This window comes from Chiloscyllium plagiosum, chromosome 26, assembly GCF_004010195.1.
Source record: "Chiloscyllium plagiosum isolate BGI_BamShark_2017 chromosome 26, ASM401019v2, whole genome shotgun sequence".
Lineage (NCBI taxonomy): Eukaryota > Metazoa > Chordata > Chondrichthyes > Orectolobiformes > Hemiscylliidae > Chiloscyllium > Chiloscyllium plagiosum.
Window position 1 is genome coordinate 1,158,376 of NC_057735.1, and position 20,673 is coordinate 1,179,048.

At 42.9% G+C, this 20,673-nt stretch overlaps 1 protein-coding gene across 1 annotated transcript in view; it reads left to right on the forward strand.

Annotated features, from left to right (window-relative positions):
• The window catches only part of mdfi (MyoD family inhibitor), a 116,155-nt gene that overhangs the window by 37,767 nt on the left and 57,715 nt on the right, over positions 1–20,673 (forward strand). Inside the window, exon 3 of the mRNA XM_043716263.1 lies at positions 6,576–6,695. Coding sequence (XP_043572198.1) covers positions 6,576–6,695 — 120 coding nt within the window. The remainder of the gene's footprint in view (positions 1–6,575; positions 6,696–20,673) is intronic.

Here is a 20,673-nt window from a genome sequence, read left to right on the forward strand (position 1 = left end):
GGGAAGACACAAGCAATCTCCCAGATGTAATAGTGGCTGAAGGACCTGGGGTAATGGATGAACTGAAGGGAATTTATATTCGACAGGAAATGGTGTTGGATAGACTGTTAGGTCTGAAGACTGTTCAGTCCCTGGTACCTGATGGTCTTAAGCAGATGGCTGGAGAAATCATGGATACATTGGTAACCATTTTCTAATGTTCTATAGATTCAGGATCAGTTCCTGCGAATTGGAGGGTGGCTAATGTTGTCCCACTTTTCAAGAAAGGAGGGAGAGAGAAAATAGGGAATGAAAGACCAGCGAGCCTGACATCAAGGGTGGGAAAGATGCTGGAATCACTTATAAAAGATGAAATTATGACTCATTTGGATAGCAATAAACAGGAAATTATAGACCAGTTAGTCTGACCTCAGTGGTGGGAAAAATGCTGGAGTCAATGATAAAGGATGAAATTATGACACATCTGGATAGCAGTAACAGGATAGTCAGAGTCAGCATGGATTTATGAAGGGGAAATCATGCTTGACTCATCTTCTGGAATATTTTGAGGATGTAACTCTGAAGATGGACAAGGGAGATCCAGTGGATGTAGTATACCTGGACTTTTAGAAAGCCTTTGATAAGGTCCAACATAGGAGGTTAGTGAGCAAAATTAGGGCACATAGTATTAGGGGCAAAATACTGACATGGATTGAAAATTGGTTGGCTGATAGGAAACAAAGAGTAGTGATAAACGGCTCCCTTTTGGAATGGCAGGTGGTAACCAGTGGTGTGCCGCAGAGATCAGTGCTGGGACCGTAGCTTTTTACAATGTACATTAATGATATAGATGAAAGTATTAAAAGTAATATTAGCAAATTTGCTGATGACACAAAGCTGGGTAGCAGGGTGAAATGTGAGGAGGATGTTAGGAGAATACAGGGTGACCTGGACAGGCTAGGTGAGTGGACAGATGCATGGCAGATGCATTTTAATGTGGATAAATGTGCGGTTATCCACTTTGGTGGCAAGAACAGGAAGGCAGATTACTACCTAAATGGAGTCAAGTTAGGTAAAGGGGCAGTACAACGAGATCTAGGTGTTCTTGTACATCAGTCAATGAAAGCAAGCATGCAGGTACAGCAGGCAGTGAAGAAAGTAAATGCTGGCCTTCATAACAAGAGGAATTGTGTATAGAAGCAAAGAGGTCCTTCTGCAGCTGTACAGGGCCCTGGTGAGACCACACCTGGAATATTGTGGTCTCCAAATTTGAGGAAAGACATTCTGGCTATTGAGGGAATGCAACGTGGGTTCACGAGGTCAATTCCCGGAATGGCGGGACTATCTCACGCTGAAAGATTGGATCGACTGGGCTTGTATACCCTTGAGTTTAGAAGGCTGAGAAGGGATCTGATTGAGACGTGTAAGATTATTGAAGGATTGGACACTCTGGAGGCAGGAAGCATGTTTCCGCTGATGGGTGTGTCCCGAACCAGAGGACACAGTTTAAAATTAAGGGGTAGGCCACTTAAAACAGAATTGAGGAGAAACGTCTTCACCCAGAGAGTGGTGGGTGTGTGGAATGCTCTGCCCCAGAAGGCTGTGGAGGCCAAGTCTCTGGATACTTTCAAGAAAGAGTTGGATACAGCTCTTAAGGATAGTGGAATCAAGGGTTATGGGGATAAGACAGGAACAGGATACTGATTGAGAATGATCAGCCATGATCATAATGAATGGTGGTGCTGGCTCAAAGGGCAGAATGGCCTATTCTTGCTATTATTGTCTATTGTCTATTGTCATCTATTAATCTAGAGACCCAGGCAACATTCAATAAAAAAAACAAAATTAAGAGTCTAATGATGACCACAAAACCATTGTCAATTGTTGTAAAAAGCCCATCTGGTTCACAAAGGCTCTTTAGGGAAGGAATACTTACCGGGTCTGGCCTACATTTGACTCCAGACGCACAGCAACGTGTTCGACTCTTGAGTGCCCTCTTGGCAATTAGGGATGGGCAATAAATACTGGCCTAGCCTCATCCCACAAATGAATAAAAAAAACTTAAAACCCTAATTCCCTTATAAAAGTCACGAGAGTCCTATAAGAGCATAGGATTGCTCTCTCATTAAAGAGAGATGACTGGTGATGGTTTAACCTGAGGGTGACCATGTGCCAGGTCAGGGGAGGTGATGAGAACAAGATCCTTCATGGTCACCTCAGTCTGTGTGGGAATTAAACCCATGTTGTTGGAATTAACCCAGTATTGCAATTCAGCCATCCAGCCAATTGAGCTAACTAACCACTGCCCTTTACACACTCACACATACAAAGAGACACAGACTGAGCTGGGGGGTAAAAATGACATGGTGTTAGGGGTGGAGGGAAAACTGGGAGACCAGCTCTGTGGTTCCTGCTCACAGGGATTGCTAAGATGATTGTTATGATTCTTGAGCTGGTCAGATGCTGGCCTCCTTCTCTGAAGGATTCCATTGGTTTTCAAGAGGCTACCGCATTCACAAAAGGTCTTTGACTTATCTATTAAAAATCACAGCTTACAGCTGAAGGAAACAGAAACTTTTTTTTTGTCTTAACAACTCTGGCCAACATTTATTGCCTGTCCCTAACCGCCCTGAGAAGGTGATGGTGAGGTACCTTCTTGAACCACTGCAGTCCACCTGCTATAGGTTGACCCACAATGCCAATATCCTTTCTCTGCATATCTAATTACTGTTCAATTATATTCCTATTCTGGTACTTCATCATATTTCCTTACTCCAGTGATTAACCCCTGCTTTTGTTGAAAGACTACCTGTTGCAGTTTTACTCACAAACTTGTTTTATCTCTGCACCGTGTTGCAGATTTTCCTGTCCATGCATGTTTTTCCCTCCAGAGCTTCACAAAATTCAAATGAGTGAACAGAGATCGTACCTGGCTCATCAGAGGAACTGCCTTTCCCAATCTGATCCTTTCTGATTTCCTCAAACAATTTGCAATTTAGTTTTATTTATATCCTTGTATTAATATAGGTCAGGTCAGGTTCTGGCTCTACTGCCTGTGTTGTGCTGTGTGATTCTCTGATTTATATGTTAATAACAAACAGCAGCTTGTGTACTGACACCTGGAGACTGGATTCAGACAGCTTCATGCTCAGACTCATGTTTGAGGTTAAATGACTCATTGCTCACACACAACCTCCCCATTTACATTGGTTTATTTATGCTTTGGTTACAATTCCACAAGTGTCAGCCTTCTGAGTGTTGGGACTAGAAAACAGATAAATATCAAGAATGTAAGCATGAATCTGTCTGTGTTGCCTCAGTCCACAGACACTTCCCACAGCAGCAGAGCGTAGGCTGCAGAAAGTGAAGATAAAACATACAGAAACATGAAGAATTACAGAAAGCCTACAACACAGAAGCAGATCAATAGGCCCATTATGCTAATGTCTGTGTCTAGAATCCACCTGAACCTCCTTTCACTCGTCTCATATATCCCTCTAATCCCACCCTATCCCATGCGTAGTTGTTCCCATCCTGTCCCCATAACCTTTCATGTCTGGTTTAATCCTAAATTTTCCTGTCAGTTCCAGGTTGTCTCCCTCCTTGCAATTTGAATCTTGATTCTCTTCTGGTACAGTACATTGGGTCTCCATCTTTTAACAGACTAACCATCCTTCCTTACTTTATGTTAGAAGGTTTGTGGAGAAGCCCTGGTACTCTCTGGCGTTGAGACCATTAGCACTTGGATTTCTGCTTGGATCGGGATAGACTACATTTTTGGTCCATTTCTTTGCCCATTGGAATTATCAGCCAAGGTGGATCTTGGCACAGAACATACCTGTCCACAGACTGATGGGTAGGGGCAGTCAAACCAACTGAAACGTTGGCTGATAATTCCTGCAGTAATTCAAGATGCAAGCAATGCCCATTGTCCCTGGAGATTAATGTTTGGCAAAGACCATTTTGGGCGATTTGAGAGCTGTGCAATCCATTCTATTTCCCAAACTATGAGCCATCTCTGACTGTTTATTCCACACAAACCGAAGGCAGGAACATTTCTGAATGATTTGAGTCGCAGGTGTGTTTCTTTACAGTTCGCACCAAAGAGTTTTGCAGACCAAATAAATTATTTTTAGAATTTTTCTACTCCATTGAATTTTTTTGGCTCTTTTTGGAAGTTGCACAGTGTTGCAGTTTTCTCAGTCAGGATGAGATGATTTCTGGTGTTAACATATTAACTGATTTTACTGAGGTATTTGTATTGCTGCAGAAGTGGCAAGGCTTGGAAATAAACACGGATTGGTTTAAGTTTCACTGAATCTTAAACTTCACACAGAGATTTGATATTAATATCACAAGGACAGAGAGCCTTTATTATGGATTACGTTTCCCCCCCCCCCAACTCCCCTCGGCAGCCAAACTAGTCTTTAACTTGAACCATAACATCAAAAGGATTCATCCAACCGCAGACTATTTCCAATCATTTATCCTCTCTTACCTCACCCACAGACTGACTGATGGACTGTAATTAAACAAATGAACTTGTCATTTCTACAGCAGGAATGTCACAAAGTGCATTACAATTGATAAAGTTAAAAATCACACAATGCCAGGTTACAGTCCAACAGGTTTATTTGGAAGCACTAACTTTCGGAGCGTTGCTCCTTCATCAGGTGGTTGTGGAAAATAACACCATAAGGCACAGAATTTATAGCAAAAGATTACAGTGTTGTGCAACTGAAATAATATATTGAACTAACCTGGGGGGGTGTAAATCCCAGAACTTTTACATATTAATGAACCAAAACCAGCAACTCATTCTAAAAGACGAGAGACTTAACAACAATCTAGGGTTGTTCAATATATCATTTCAGTTACATGTCACTGTAATCTTTTGCTATGAATTCTGCGTCTTATGATCTTATTCTCCACAACCACCTGATGAAGGAGCAGCGCTCCGAAAGTTAGCGCTTCCAAATAAACCTGTTGGACTATAACAGTGTTGTGTGATTTTTAACATTGTCCATCCCAGTCCAACACCGGCCTCTCCACATCCTGGTTACAATTGATAAGCTCGTCAGTAAACACAGTCACCGTTGTAATGATGGAAATACAGCAACTAATTTCAACTACAAACAGAAATGTGGTCCATAAGACATAGGAGTGGAAGTAAGGCCATTCGGCCCATCGAGTCCACTCTGCCATTCAATCATAGCTGATGGGCGTTTCAACTCCACTTACCCGCATTCTCCCCGTAGCCCTTAATTCCTTGTGACATCAAGAATTTATCAATCTCTGCCTTGAAGACATTTAGCGTCCTGACCTCCACTGCACTCTGCGGCAATGAATTCCTCAGGCCCACCACTCTCTGGCTGAAGAAATGTCTCCGCATTTCTGTTCTGAACTTACCCCCTTTAATTCTAAGGCTCTGTCCACGGGTCCTAGTCTTCTCGCCTCACGGAAACAATTTCCTAGCATCCACCCTTTCCAAACGAGGCAATTCAATCATGCAGTAAGCTTCTAAATGAATTGACCTCTATGTATTGAAATTTGCCATTGGAATTATATACAGGACCATTGAGATCTAGAATCGCACAGTAGCCACTGAGAGGGAATTCCATTTGTGGTCTTTGCACACTCTCTATTTTTTCATCCGTATCCACTGCCTGGAAATACCTTGGCATAAAAGTCTGCTTTCCAGCAGTAAAGATGCCCATTAGTGAACCTCTAAAAGAGATTCTTCCTCTTTTGATTGAGGATCTGAGGTAGAAATGCAAAAAATATTTAAGGAGGTTCATTGGGTATGAAGCCACATATGTCAAGATTAGAGTGGTGCTGAAAAAGCACAGCAGGTCAGACAGCATCCAAGGAGCAGGAAAATTGACGTTTCAGGCAGGAGCCCTTCATCAGGAATGAGGCCATTTGATTTTAACCCTATGAAGCCACATATGGCCTAGAGGAAACTTTGTTCCATGTTTATGCTATTTACTTTCATTTGCAGCTCCTGTTTTATTATTTAAAGAGGTTGTCATTAGTTCTTTTGTAGTTGCACTTCAGCCCCACATTCTGAGCTCAGGGGTTATGCTGACTAAAGGACCAGGTTTGTTCCTGGGCCCAGCTAATGTGGCCATTAACAGGTTCAGGCAGCGGGCGTTTGTGAGGACAGACATGCACATTTTGTTGTCTCACTCCATTTAAACAATCCCCTTACTAAATCCATGTTGACTTGTTCTAATCCGACCCTGCTCTTCCAAGAATTTAGAAACCTTATCCTTAATGATGGATTCTAGAATTTTACCAACAACCGAGGTTAGGCTAATTGGCTTATAATTTTCCATCTTTTTGTCTTGATCCTTTCTTGAACAAGGGGGTTACAACAGCGATCTTCCAATCATCCGGGACTTTCCCTGACTCCAGTGACTTTTGAAAGATCTCAACCAATGCCTCCGCTATTTCCTCAGCCACCTCCCTCAGAACTCTAGGATGTAGCCCATCGGGGCCAGGAGATTTATCAATTTTAAGACCTTTAAGGTAACAATAGGATAGTGTGTTTTGAGTATGATCGATTGTGACAAAGGTTTCATTCTTTGTTGCAGACGATGGGAATGAAGGAGCAAAAGATTATTTGTTGTCAAGAGAAGATACTGCAGCATTCCCGCAACAGACATCTTCCCAAGAGGTTAGAGGTCACAGTTCAATGGGAGATGCTATAACAGGTGAGTTCAATCAGTTAGCAAAATAGGGAGTTTGCTGAAGTTCAAAACATGTCATAATCCTCAAATCGCCGAGATGGAAAACAAAATTGTTGCTCCTGATTTTCAAAAGATTCCAGCTGGGGTATTGAAATGGGGAGATGATGGTGCCATGGTAATGTCACTGCATCAGGAATAAAGAAGTTCAGAGTAAGGCTCTGGGACATGGATTGGAATCCTCCCACCACAGCTGGTGAAATCTAAACTCAAACAATCAATTGGCCTGCAGTTGAAAGCTAGTCTCAGTGATGGTGACCATAGAGTCAACCTTGTGTTTTCTCGGTTGAATACAAGTTGAATTGAGTTTTCTGGAATGTATGTTGCTGTGAGACCTAGCCTCATATCTTATCAAACACGTCTCATTAACTATCACCTCGGCCTTAGGGTGCTCCTCTTATCTGACCTCTTACGCATTCCACCATGTTCCATATGCAGAATAACTTGGCACTGCCAAACTGTCCTGCAATGGACTGACAGCCCTGTTGCTGGTGCCATGTTTAAAGGCCCATTGAGCACCCAGAGAAGCTCTGTCAGTCTGGAGCTGCCCTCCACAGTTGCTGCAAACAGGGCAGAGGGGATAAATAGGCACCCCTCTGTGTGGACACAGACATAAAGGTCCTGGTGAAGGGGTGGAGTACAGTCCTGTTGTCCTTCTCCCCCCAGCATCTGTGAAACAGAATGAGTTAATATTTCCAGTCCAGTGATTCTTCTTCAGATGCTGCCAGACCTGTGAGTTTCTCCAGCAGTTTCTGTTTTAGTTGCAGCCCTGTGGGAGCCTGGCATCTCTGACTGAGGGGGGCGATGTGCAGAAATGTAGTTATGGAGTGAGTCTCAGAGACAGTGAGCGCTCTGACAGAGAGTGACAATCCCACTTGGAGATACAGCCTGGGGCAGTCCCTGGGCTGGGGGAATTTGGGGGCTTTGGGTGTCCCTAAGCTCACAGTGTAGTTGCTGCAGCATTACAGTGAGAGTTACTGGGGCAGTCCAAGGGGCAGCATTGAAGGGCAGAGTGGCCTCTAAGTGGCCTCCAGAAATGCGACAGGAAGGTTGTTATGGGCTGGCACATGCCATAGAATCATAGAATCCTTACAGTGTGGAAGCAGGCTGTTCGGCCAATCTAATCCACACCCTGAAGAGCATTCCACTCAGATCCAAACTTCCTACCATGTCCGAGTAACCCTGCATTTACAATGGCTAACCCACCGAGCCTGCACATCCCTGGACTGTGGGAGGAAACAGGGAACACTCAGGGTAAACCCATGCAGACACGGGGAGAATGTGCAAACTCCACACAGTCACTCGAGGGTGGAATCAAACCCAGGTCCCTAATGCTGTGAGGCAGCAGTGCTAACCACTGAGCCACCGTGCCACACATGTCGGATGCTAACATCATTGGATGTAGTGAATGTGTGACCAGTGCCCTGAGATGTTGGTACCTAGTTTCCAACAGCAAGGGTCACCAGGTACCCAATTTGATTTCTACACCGAGAACTGTCAACGTCAAGTTTGCTCAGCAAATTTGGTAATATGGGAAGCTGAATATTCAGAAGGTGAGTTGAGGTGTTAATAAAGCATATAACAAGTGCTAGTCCCCCTCAAACTGGCAACACGCCTCTGCTGAGGAAGATATTCACCTCACCACTTGTGAAAATCAGAAAGGATGCAGAGAGCTGCTTCTGGAATTCTCAGGGGATTTTCCCACCACTGTCCATTCAAGCCCTGATACAATTCCACCCACAATGGACTATCACCGCTAGTTGCAGAAACCAAATCAGGTTTCCTCGGGTCTTTGTGGGAGGGAATCAGCCATCCTTAACTGGTCTGGATTATAGGAACTTTCATACCCAAAGCAAGAACTCTTATCCCCCTCTGAAATGGTCGAGTAAGCCACTCATTTCAATGGCAATTTGCTTGCCTTGCCAGTGGTGCCTGATTAAAACAAGATTTCATATACTCCCCCAATAGCCACCTGTCATGTAATTTTATGCTCTCCAATACTGAGGATGCTGTCTGCTGCTGAGATACAGTTCCATAAACTCTCTGGTACTTTCTCCAAGCAGCTTTCCCCCATCAGTGCCCTTTGACAAGATATTGATTATGGGTTGGGAATCAAAGTGAAAATAAATGATAAGATATTGGATCAGAAGTAGGCCATTCAGCCGGTCAAGTCAATAAGATGCTGGATGATCTGAGCATCCCCTACTCCACTTGCCCACCTTTTCTCTATAACCCTCGATTCCCTTCTGATTAAAAATCTGTCTATCTCAGCCTTAAATATACTGTACTTAATAACCTCAAGAGACCTCTGCAGAAGAATTCCACAGATTCACTGCCCTCTGAGAGAAGAAACTCCTCCTTATTTCTGTCTTAAATGAGCTAACTCCTCTTCAACTGAGAGTATTCCATCTGGTCCTAGAGTCTTCCACAAAAAGAAACAACCTTTCAGCATCTACCCTGGCAAGCCACCAAAGAATCTTAGATGTTTCAATAAAGTCACCTTGTCCAGTGAGTACCGGGTCAACCGCCTCAACCTCTCCTCATGAAACAGTCTCCCCATGACTGGTTTCAGTCAGGTGAACCTGTTCTGGGCTGCCTCTAGTGCCAGTATATCTTCCCCTAGGTACGGGGCCCAAATCGTTCATTGTATTCTTGCTGTGGTCAAACCAATGCTTAGTATAGCTTTGACAAACCTCCCTGCTCGTTGCCTTTGAAGGAAAAGCCAGTATTCCATTTGCCATTCCTATTACCCTCTAAACTTGGGTACAAGCTTTTCGTGTCTCATCTTCAAAGACTCCTGAAATCCTTCTGTGCTGCAGCTTTCTGCAGTCTTTCCCCATTTAAATAATAATCAACTCTTCTATTCTTCCTTCCACATCCCATAACCTCACATTTCTCTACATTACATTCCATTTGACAAGTTTCTGCCCCGCACTGAACCCTGTCTGTATCCCTGTGTAGACTCTTTGTACCATCCTCACCCCTTGCCTTCCCACCTACTTTTGTATCATCCACAAATTTGGCGACAGTACCTCACGCTTTGTAAATCATCAATATATATTCTAAATAATTGCAGCCCCAGCACTGTATCCTGCCAAGGTCTGCTAGTTGCAGACTGCAATGCCCCCTTTATCCCAACTCTCTGTCTTCAGTCAGTCAGTCCTGGTGATGCCTTGGCAGTGAAAGAATTTTCTGTGAGAAAGCTGGACAAAATAATTCAAAGCAGTTTAAAGACGCTGTTTTACTCTAAAGTACTCTTTAGTATTTAGTATCTTTGACTGCCAACATATGGCTTCTATTGCTAAATGGCAATATCACAAGTTCCACAATGGTTTCCACTGAAAGCGACAGAAACAGACTGAATTTTCCTCAGTCCAAAAGCATCAACGCCAGCAGGACAGATGGCCGTGTAGCTATCGGGAGTGTTGATGGTGATTTCAAAGTACAACCATCACATGAACAAAGAGGATCCTTGACCTAACTTAGAATTAAATCGCATTGTATTTTAAAGAGGCACCAGAAGGGTTAATGATGATAGGGGAACCAGTGGGACCATCATGATGGCCATGAAAGAAGTGCAGCAAGCATTTACAACAGGAAAGGTTCTTGGACCCAATACATCTTCCAGTTTCATGGATAATGATTCGGAGATGCCAATGTTGGACGGGGTGTACAAAGTTAAAAATCACACAACACCAGGTTATAGTCCAACAGGTTTAATTGGAAGCACTAGCTTTCGGAGCGACGCTCCTTCATCAGGTGATTGTGACAATCACCCACAAACTCTCTTCCCTCAATCCCACAACTCCATCTTTTCCCCATATCCCTCAGGTGCACTGACATATTTTTCTGTTATATATATCAACTTGACCAGCCTGGAGAAAGCACGAGAATGGACATCGACTCGGTGAATGACTGTGAATGACTTGGAGGGGAACCTGCAGGCAGTGGTGTTCCCATGTATTTGCTGCCCCTTCCTTCAAGTTGGAAGTAGTCATGGGTTATGGAGGGTGCTATCTCAAGAATTTTGGTGAATTTCTACAGAGCAACTTGTAGGTTGCATAAACTGCTGCTACTGAGCATCAGTGATGAAGACAGTGGACGCTTGTGGATGTGGTGACAATTCTATTAAAGATCAATGATATTGCTGTGGATCTGAAGTCAGATATAGGCCAGACCAGGTAAGAATGGCAGATTTCCTTCACTGATGGTCATTAGTGAGCCAGACGCGTTTTTCCAACAATTGACAATAGTTTTATGGTCATCAGCAAATTCTTAATTCCAGGTATTTTTAATGAATTCAAATACCACCACCTACCATTCAAACCTGGATCCCCAGAATATTAGCTGAGTTTCTGATTAATAGTCTGTCAATAATACCATTAGAGTTTTAACTCCCCCAAAAAAGATGTAGGGAGATTTTCCTGGATGTAGTGAAGGAGGTTCCCTTCTTGATTATGAAATGACAAATCCAGCTACACGTTAAATACAAAGTTTCACATCTTCATGCGTAAGAGTTGTCAATTTTCAGATCAGTTTTCAGTCCAAAACAATGAGTCTGTTAAATATTTTACAGCTCACCTTCAGCCTCTCCTGAGCGTTTCCTTTTAATATGTCAGTGATTTGCTCTGGATCTTATTTCCAGCAGACAATCCCAGCGATCAGTGAAGACCATACCTGTCTGAATCCCCAGTTGATCAGTCACCAGTCCAACCAGATACAGGGCAGAAACTCCAGCAGGAAATTAGGTTTCTGTGTCTGGGTTAAACACTTGGGGAGAATGGTGGATAAGGCCACTTACAAAGGCCACAGTGTCCAGTTGAAACATGGGTTGCTGACAACTTCAGTTCAGTAGTGTTGGTTGTGAAACAGAGGCACAGATGGTGATATGTAGAAAATTGTTTATTGTTTAGTCTGGGTCTCATTAACTTTGCTTTGAATTGCATTCATTCTATCATACCATTCTGTGCGAATACACCCTGTTCCCAAAATATGCTTCTTTTTAATGTAGCTGTATTTGGCAAGCAACCTGAATGAATTGCTTCACTATTATTACATTTCCCAGTTGGTGGTAAGTGGGAACTTGCCAGTCTAAAGGCACACAGTGTGCGTCATAGAGGCGATGTCACGGCATTAGCTGGAGGTAGACCGTGGGGTGCACTGCAATGAAATGTGCCTTAAAAACAGATTTAATTTAAAGGGCAAAACTAACGTTACTGTCTCTGATTGGTCGTCACCAATGAGGGACCATATATAAATGATTACTAGTGAGGTAAAATTGACATTGAACAAATGTAGGGATTGGTGTTTGGAGTAGGTTATTGAAGTAATGAGCCCCAAATAAATGCTTGATCAACCAAAGGAATGGGATGTATAAATAAATAACTCATGTTGTGGTCTAATAATGTCACATCTGATAGAAATCAGGATTTGGGATTTGTGTGGGTTCCAAGCTGAGAAAGTGCTCTCCCTGAAACATCATTGCCTTTTTATTCATTTTTATTTACCCAAAGCTGGGGTGTGGCTGGAACCACACTCAAAGGCAGTGCAGAAGCTGGTGTTAAAATGCAGTCAAAAATAGGCTACACATTCTTCTGTAGATGATGCTGGGTTTTATTGATGACAATCCAAAAGCATTGGGGTCCAGCTTTCTCATGCCAGCAGTTTTTTTTAAATTTCTAGATTTTATTAAACTGAATTCAAATTCTCACAATAGAATTAAAAATCACTTTCACTGGATAATTATTTTAGTCACCTGGATTACTGAACACTATCATATTCCGCTCTGTAACCTGTACTTGGAATAGTTGGGTGACGCAATGTTTTGCAATACTTTCACCTTCAGTCTGAATCCAACCCAGAGTGGCAAATGAACTAATCAAAGCAGAAATTGCTGGAAAAGCTCAGCAGGTCTGGCAGCATCTGTGGAGAGAAATCAGAGTTTCGGGTCCAGTGAGCCTTCCTCAGAACACAGATGTTGCCAGACCTGCTGAGCTTTTCCAGTAATTTATGCTTTTGTTTCTGATTTACAGCATCACCAGCTCCTTTGGTTTTATTGACAAATGAAGAATCTCTTCTGTCAGCTTCTTGTACAGGTCTCACATGGAAAACTATTGTCAATTAACTGTATTAAAATAAGTGGTTAAGAAAAAAAATCACCAGAACTCAAGGTTGGTAGATGTAGTCCCTGAAATATTGAAGTAAGTCAGAGAAGTAGCAGTATATAGGAACTGCTGATAAAATATGTCAGTGGCCTTTAGGATTTTGAATTGTATGATTAACTATTACATTCCTGGTGTAATGCTTCCTGTCAGGCTGAAGTGAAGAGGTAGGTCAGTTAGTCTGACATCGGTTGTGGGCAAACACTCAGAGTAAATGAACAAGCACTTTGAATTTCCTGAGGCTTAATCAAAGATGGGCAGTGAGGAATTATTACAGGGTTATGTATTTAATTAATGTAATCCTGTTTATGAAGTAATGACTGTGTGGAGAAAGGACAATCAAGTAAATGTGGATCTGCTGAAATGATTCAGTAGGATGTCACAGAGATTATGAAAAGTCTTTCACACAAGCAATGTTTAAAGAAAAAGAACATATTGGAATATTGGGTGACACAGTGGATCAAGAGTGGCTAAAACCCAGAAGGCATGCCCTAAACATGCATGCTGGCTCTCTGCAAGAGAAACTCAGCTAGTCTCAGTCTTGACCCCTTTCTCACAGTCCTGCTAATCTTTTCCCTTCAAGCACTTATAGGATGCTCACCTGAAGACTGTAATAAAATCTATCTCCATCATCTTTTCAGGTGATGTACTTTAGATTTTAGTCACTGTCTGTCTCAAATTGAGTGGAGTAGAACATTTTTACTTTGTTTTGATTTAATTTATTATTTTCACACGTACCTAGGTAGAGTGAAAAGTTTTCTTTTGTGTGCAGTACAAGCCGATTGTATAGGAGTTAATATGATGTTGCCTATTATTTTCAAGTTTAAATTGGCTTTGGGCAAGATTGGTTAAATATGTTGATAGCATCAAATTAGTGAATTTGGCAAAGATAGAAAATCACAAAAATGACAAAGATAGAGAGAGCAGAATGGACAGGTCATTGCCAGGGAAAATTGAAAATAGCAAGGTGATGCCTCTGTGGTTGGAAAACAAAGAGGAAGGAATATGCATTCACATGAAAATAGAAATACTTAATCTGAAAGTTCAAATTCACCAAGTCCCTGAAGGTGCAAATTCAGGTAAATGAAGCCATTAAATGGACATTAGTTTTTTGGCTTCAATAACAAAGGTAATCAGAAAAAAAAATCATGGTAAAATTATGCAAGGCACTGGCTCAGCAACAGATAGAGCAGTTTTTAGCACTCTGTTATATGGTAAAGGTAAAGTCAGAGCCTAACAACAATCCCCCATTAGACAGAGAGAACTTTTGGCACTTTAACCTGAGGTATCAGAACACCTCAGGAGAGGGGGGGAGAAGTTCAGAAGGACAGTCTGTCATGGTAGCCTCTGCCAGTGTGGGAATTGAACCCACTCTATTCGCATTATTCTGCATTACAACCAGCTGTCTAGCCAACTGAGCTAACCAATCCCAGCCTGTTGAGGGTGGCTCAGTGGTTAGCACTGCTGCCACACAGCACCAGTCACCTGGGTTCAATTCCTGCTTTGGGTGACTGTGTGGAGTTTGCATATTCTCCCACATCGGTGTGGGTTTCCTCCGGGTGCTGTGGTTTCCTCCCTCAATCACAAAGATGCACAGGTCAGGTGAATTGGCCTTGCTAAATTGCCCATAGTGTTAGATGCATTAGTCAGGGATAAATATAGGCTAGGGCAATGAGTCTGAGTGGGTTGCTCTTCGGAGGGGCGGTGTGGACTTGTTGTGTCGAAGAGCCTGTTCCCACACTGTAGGGAATCTAATCTTAAGCCACCGAGAGGAGACCATGTAGATTGCAGTGCAATAGAAAGAAACCCAGAGGTCATGGGGAAAGGCTTGAAAGACAGGCACAGTCTCTATTGGAACAGCGAATCAGATGAGATTTAATGGACTATTTCAGTATGATTAAATATTTGGATTAATAAGGAAAGATAGTTTTCTTCTTCTTGGGGCATCACTGATGAGAAGGTCATCAATTTAAAGAGACCAAGTAGATAGATTCTGACAAATACGTTTTATGTGATACATTATTGAAGAATAGAAGCGGCAGTAGTAATTGATCTGTAGACGCGGCAGTAGTAATCATTCTGTAGGAGTGGCAGTAGTAATCATTCTGTAGGAGTGGCAGTAGTAATCATTCTGTAGGAGTGGCAGTAGTCCATTCAGCCCCTTGACCCTATTTTGCCATTCTATATCATGACCGACCATCTAACTCAATGTCATATTCCCATGTCATCCCCGTTTCCATGATGTCATCAGTAACTAGAAATCTATCAATCTCTGCCTTGAACCTTCTCCATGACTGAACTTCCAGTGCCCTCTAGGTAGGGAATTCCAAAGATTCACCTCCCTCTGAGGGAAGAAATTCATCCTCATCTCACCCTAAATAGTTTCTCCTTTATTCTGAGACTGTCTCCCTTGGTTCTAGACCCCACAACCAAGAATAAATATTCTTTCCACTTCAACCCTATCTATCCTGGGTGGCATGGTGACACAGTGGTTAGCACTGATGCCTCACAGCACCAGAGACTCGGGTTCAATTCTCGCCTCGGGCAACTGTGTGGAGTTTGCACATTCTCCCCGTGTCTGCGTGGGTTTCCTTTGGGTGCTCCGGTTTCCTCCCACAGTCCGAAGATGTGCAGGTTAGGTGAATTGGCCATACTAAATTGCCTGTAGTGTTAGGTGAAGAGGTAAATGTAGGGGAATGGGTCTGAGAGTGGATTGCTCTTTGGAAGGTCAGTGTGGACTTGTTGGGCCAAAGGGTCTGTTTCCACACTGTAAGTAATCTAATCTATCCCTTTCAGAAGCTTCTACGTTTCCATGAGGTTCCCTCTCAATCTTCTAAACGCCAGAGAATCTTTCATCATAGGATGGAAGGATAGATCAATAGTGACATAGCATGTGCTGACACCTACCACTAGTTGTCTGGCTCATTGCCCTGCTAAAATGCCCACCCCAGTAGTGGAGCAGCCAGAGGTCAAAGAGCTATCTGCAGGCTCAATATCCCACACTCTCATCCCTTACTGGCCAGTTTTGTCGGAGTGGGATTGTAGGTGAGAATCCTAGAATTGAAACCCAGCAACCAATGATAAAGCTCTCCACATCCATTCTGACTCAGACAAAGGCATCAAATTCCAGCCCAAATTGTCTTTCGCTTGACTGATTTCATTGATTGAAGCCACAGGAATATTGGTGCAAGATATGGAAGTATCTCAGTTCTGGATTTGGGCTGAGGACTTGCTGATGCAAAATAGAGGCTGCGTTAGCCTGCACTGTTTGTGTGATACATCAAGCTGCGAGTCATCTCTTCAACCCATGGTGGACGTGACTGGGGAGTGTTTCATCACATTGCAAAAAGGTAACTTGTGCTCAGAGTGAGGACTTCAGCTGTGACAGTATTCAAAGTTTGGGAGAAGATTTGTACCTCGGGTGCTCGTTGTTGTGGTTCTGTTCGCCGAGCTGGAAAGTTTTGTTGCAAACGTTTTGTCCCCTGTCTAGGTGACATCCTCAGTGCTTGGGAGCCTCCTGTGAAGCGCTTCTGTGGTGTTTCCTCCGGCATTTATAGTGGCCTGTCCCTGCCGCTTCCGGTTGTCAGTTTCAGCTGTCCGCTGTAGTGGCCGGTATATTGGGTCCAGGTCGATGTGTTTGTTGATGGAGTTTGTGGATGAGTGCCATGCTTCTAGGAATTCCCTGGCTGTTCTTTGTTTGGCTTGCCCTATAATGGTAGTGTTGTCCCAGTCAAATTCATGTTGCTTGTCGTCTGCGTGTGTGGCTACTAAGGATAGCTGGTCGTGGCTAGTTGATGTTCATGGATGCGGATCGTTAGCTGTCTTCCTGTTTGTCCTATATAGTGTTTTGTGCAGTCCTGGCATGGGATTTTGTACACTACATTAGTTTTGCTCATGCTGGGTATCGGTGACAGTATGCTGCCATTCACCACACACACACACACAGTTTCTCTCTCTCCCTCTCTCTCTCTGAATCCACAGTAAAATCAATGCCGCTCCTTCCAAAATAAATATAAAGTTGGTTCACAAAGACACTTTCCCTGGTGGGTTGAAATGTTACTCATTGTAAAGTGAAGGGAAATCTGGTTTGATGTGTAAACAATCAATTCTCTACAACGTAGGAGGACAGTGGCAGTCCATCTCTTCCATGCTGAGTCATTGCCTCCATCTCTAGAAGGGAATGGAGGGAGAGGGTTAGGAAGGGAGAATCCAACCCTTTCTCCATTTCTTGGATACAGTATACAGCAAATACACATTAGCTCAGTGACACTTGGAGCAGTAACTTTAATTGAAGTTGCAACACAGAAACACCAAACTGTTTCACGTTTTGTGCTTTTTAAACAACAGAAAATTTCTCAATTACAATATCTACACTCACTGCGACAGCCCCCTAAGGAATATGCTTAGACAAGTCTGGTTTTATGGAACATAATTGTCTTCAAACCTTTTCCTTTGGGGTTTGCTTGGAAGATTTTGCCACAGCAATTTTGGCAATTTTTTTAACTGCATATCAGAGTGAGGGGATCAGATAGTTCCTGTTAACAGTTTAAGTTGTGAAATGAAAATAAAGAGAGGCAATATGAACTAAATAGTGTGATTCTATGGGGGCAGAGATTGGTTGCAGGAACAGTGTTATATGCAAATCAAACCTGTGAAGGTAGTAATGAAAACATGAGGTTACTTTAAAAAGCTCACAAAAACCTGGGCTTCATAAGTAGAAGCAACAACTCTAAAGGGAAAAGAAATTTTACTAAATAATTTTTAAACATTAACTGGTTACCTTTAACAGTAAAAACAAACACTGGTTCCATCAACAGCATTTCAATAGATAGCTCACTAGTACCTCTCAAGAGCAATCAATGTTGGACCTTACCAGGAAAGCCACATTCTCAGAACATGTTAAAAAAAGGTTACGTCTCAGTACATCTTTTTGTACAATTCTGACCAGCACATTTTTGGGGTGGATGTCAAAGTCTTGGAGAGAGAGCATAAGAGATTTATTAGATTGGTTCCAGAGATGAGAGAATTTGGTTACAGAGGGACTGGCGAATTGGGATCATTCTCTACAACACAGAGAAGGCTAGGAGGATATTTGATAGAGATATTTAGAATTATGAAGAGCTTTAATGAAAGTAAATAAGGAGTGACTGTTTCCACTGGCAGAAGCATTGGTAATTGAAGATTACAGATTTAAGATAATTGGCAAAAGACCCAAAGATTAAATAAGGGGAAGATTTTTTTTACAAACAGCAAGTTGTTATGATTGAGATTCCATTGCCTGAAACAGTGGAGAGGATCAAAAGTAACTTTCAAAATGTAATCTAAGAAGTACCTGAAAAGCAAAACTTTCAGAGCTTTGGGGAATAAGCAGGAGAGTGGATCCTAATTGGATAAGTCTTTAAAGAGCCAGAACCAGCACATGTAAAATGGGCTCAATGGCCTCCTTCTGTGCTATATAATTCTATAATACTGATCAGTGTCCAGTTTGGAATTGGGTTTTATGCTCTGTCTGAGATCAATTCGTAAGTTTCATTCGGAGTGGACCTGGACTATTGTTGCAATTGACTATAATATTCCTTTGAGGGGACAGTGCAACCAAGGAAAGGCCCTTTGGTTGAGTTAGCTGAACATTCTCAAAACCCATGGAACTGAAATTACACAGAGAGCTGTAGGAAATACCGAAAATTCACCCTGATCCATTTCCCTCTATCTAAATACATAGGAACCTTATTACCATTTGATTGATATATGTGGGATGTGCTGAAATGTTTGTCTCCACATTTGTCCATAATTAATAATTTGATGCAATTTGAGATGTTTTGGCACAAGGAATCTAAAAAATTGCAAGTTATATATTTTTTCTTTTGCTCATCAAAAGAACAACAGAGCAAGTCAAAGAGATCCAGGTGTTTTGAATTAGCTTCTGGGAGCTTTGTGAAAGTTAATTCTTCGACCCAATCCCCATAACTTCATCCGATCACATGATCACACAGTAGTTGTTCAATTGATTTACGTCACATGTTAAACTCCAGAATCATTAAGATACCTGAAGACTGATCATTGATCCCATCCTGGAAACATGATAATCTTGTTAAATGTTTAGACAAGTTAGTAGGCCTTAATTCAGGATTGGCTGTGATTATGGTAAAACAGGCCAACAATACATCAACAGATGGACCTCCTAACTGAACAATGTCACTCAATAAAACAAAACAAACACTTCTTGCAGTAATTACTTAGGAAGATCCATGAGATGCAGTCCAACTCCCTTGTGCGGTCAGGAATCTGATACTCCTGGTTGGCTCAGTGAGTTGGACAGCTGGTTGGCAGTACAGATTGATACAAACAGCAACACTCTGGTGCAGTACTGAGAGGGTGCTGCCCAATCAGAGATGCTGCCCTATGTGTCCATGGAGAGGAAGCATGTGGAATCTCCTGACTTTTTGCGACCGATGGGCACCACATGGATTGTAGAACATAGAACATAGAACAATACAGCACAGAATAGGCCCTTCGGCCCTCGATGTTCCACTGACCTGTGAACTATTCTCAGCTCGTCCCTCTACACCCTCTCATCATCATCCATGTGCTTATCCAAGGATTGCTTAAATCTCCCTAATGTGGCTGAGTTAACTACATTAGCAGGTAGGGCATTCCACGCCCTTACCACTCTCTGAATAAAGAATCTGCCTCTGACATCTGTCTTAAATCTATCACCCCACAATTTGTAGTGATAGAACATAGAACATTACAGTGCAGTACAGGCCCTTCAGCCCTCGATGTTGCGCTGCCCTGTCATACTAATCTGAAGCCCATCCCACCTACACTATTCCATTTACATCCATATGCCTGTCAAATGACGACTTAAATGCACTTAAACTTGGCAAATCTACTACGATTGTAGGCAATGCATTCCATATCCTTACTACTCTGAGTAAAGAAACTACCTCTGACATCTGTCTTATACCTATCTCCTCTCACTTTAAAGCTGTGTGCCCTCATGTTTGCCTTCACCATGCTTGGAAAAAGGCTCTCCCTGTCCACCCTATCTAACCCTCTGATTAAGTCTCTATTAAGTCACCTCTCAACCTTCTTCTCTGTAGTGGGAACAGCCTCAAGGCCCTGAGCCTTTCCTCGTAAGACATTCCTTCCATACGAGGCAACATCCTAGTAAATCTCCTCTGCACCCTCTCCAAGCTTCCACTTCCTTCTTGTAATGCGGTGACCAGAACTGTACTCAATACTCCAAATGTGGCCATACCAGAGTTTTGTACAGCTGCAGCATAAGCTCCTGGTACCGGAACTCAATCCCTCTATTAATAAAGGCCAAAACACCGTATGCCTTCTTAACAACCCTGTCAACCTGGGTCTGGATCATTGCATCCACCTGGACACCCTGCACTGGCCTATTACCTACCCTCGACCTCTTCATTTCCAAATGCCGCGGGACATTAACCGCCTCAACCTGTCTACCCCCCTCCCCCACTCCAACCTCTCACCCTCACAATGCGCAACCCTCCAATCCCTCTGCTCCAATCCCAATCTCACCATCAAGCCAGCGGATAAAGGGGGCGCAGTGGTAGTCTGGCGCACTGACCTCTACACCGCTGAAGCCACTCCAACCTCTCACCCTCACAACGCGCAGCACTCTAATCCCTTTGCTCCAATCCCAATCTCACCATCAAGCCAGCGGATAAAGGGGGCGCAGTGGTAGTCTGGCGCACTGACCTCTACACCGCTGAAGCCAAATGCCAACTCGAGGACACCTCTTCCTACCGCCCCCT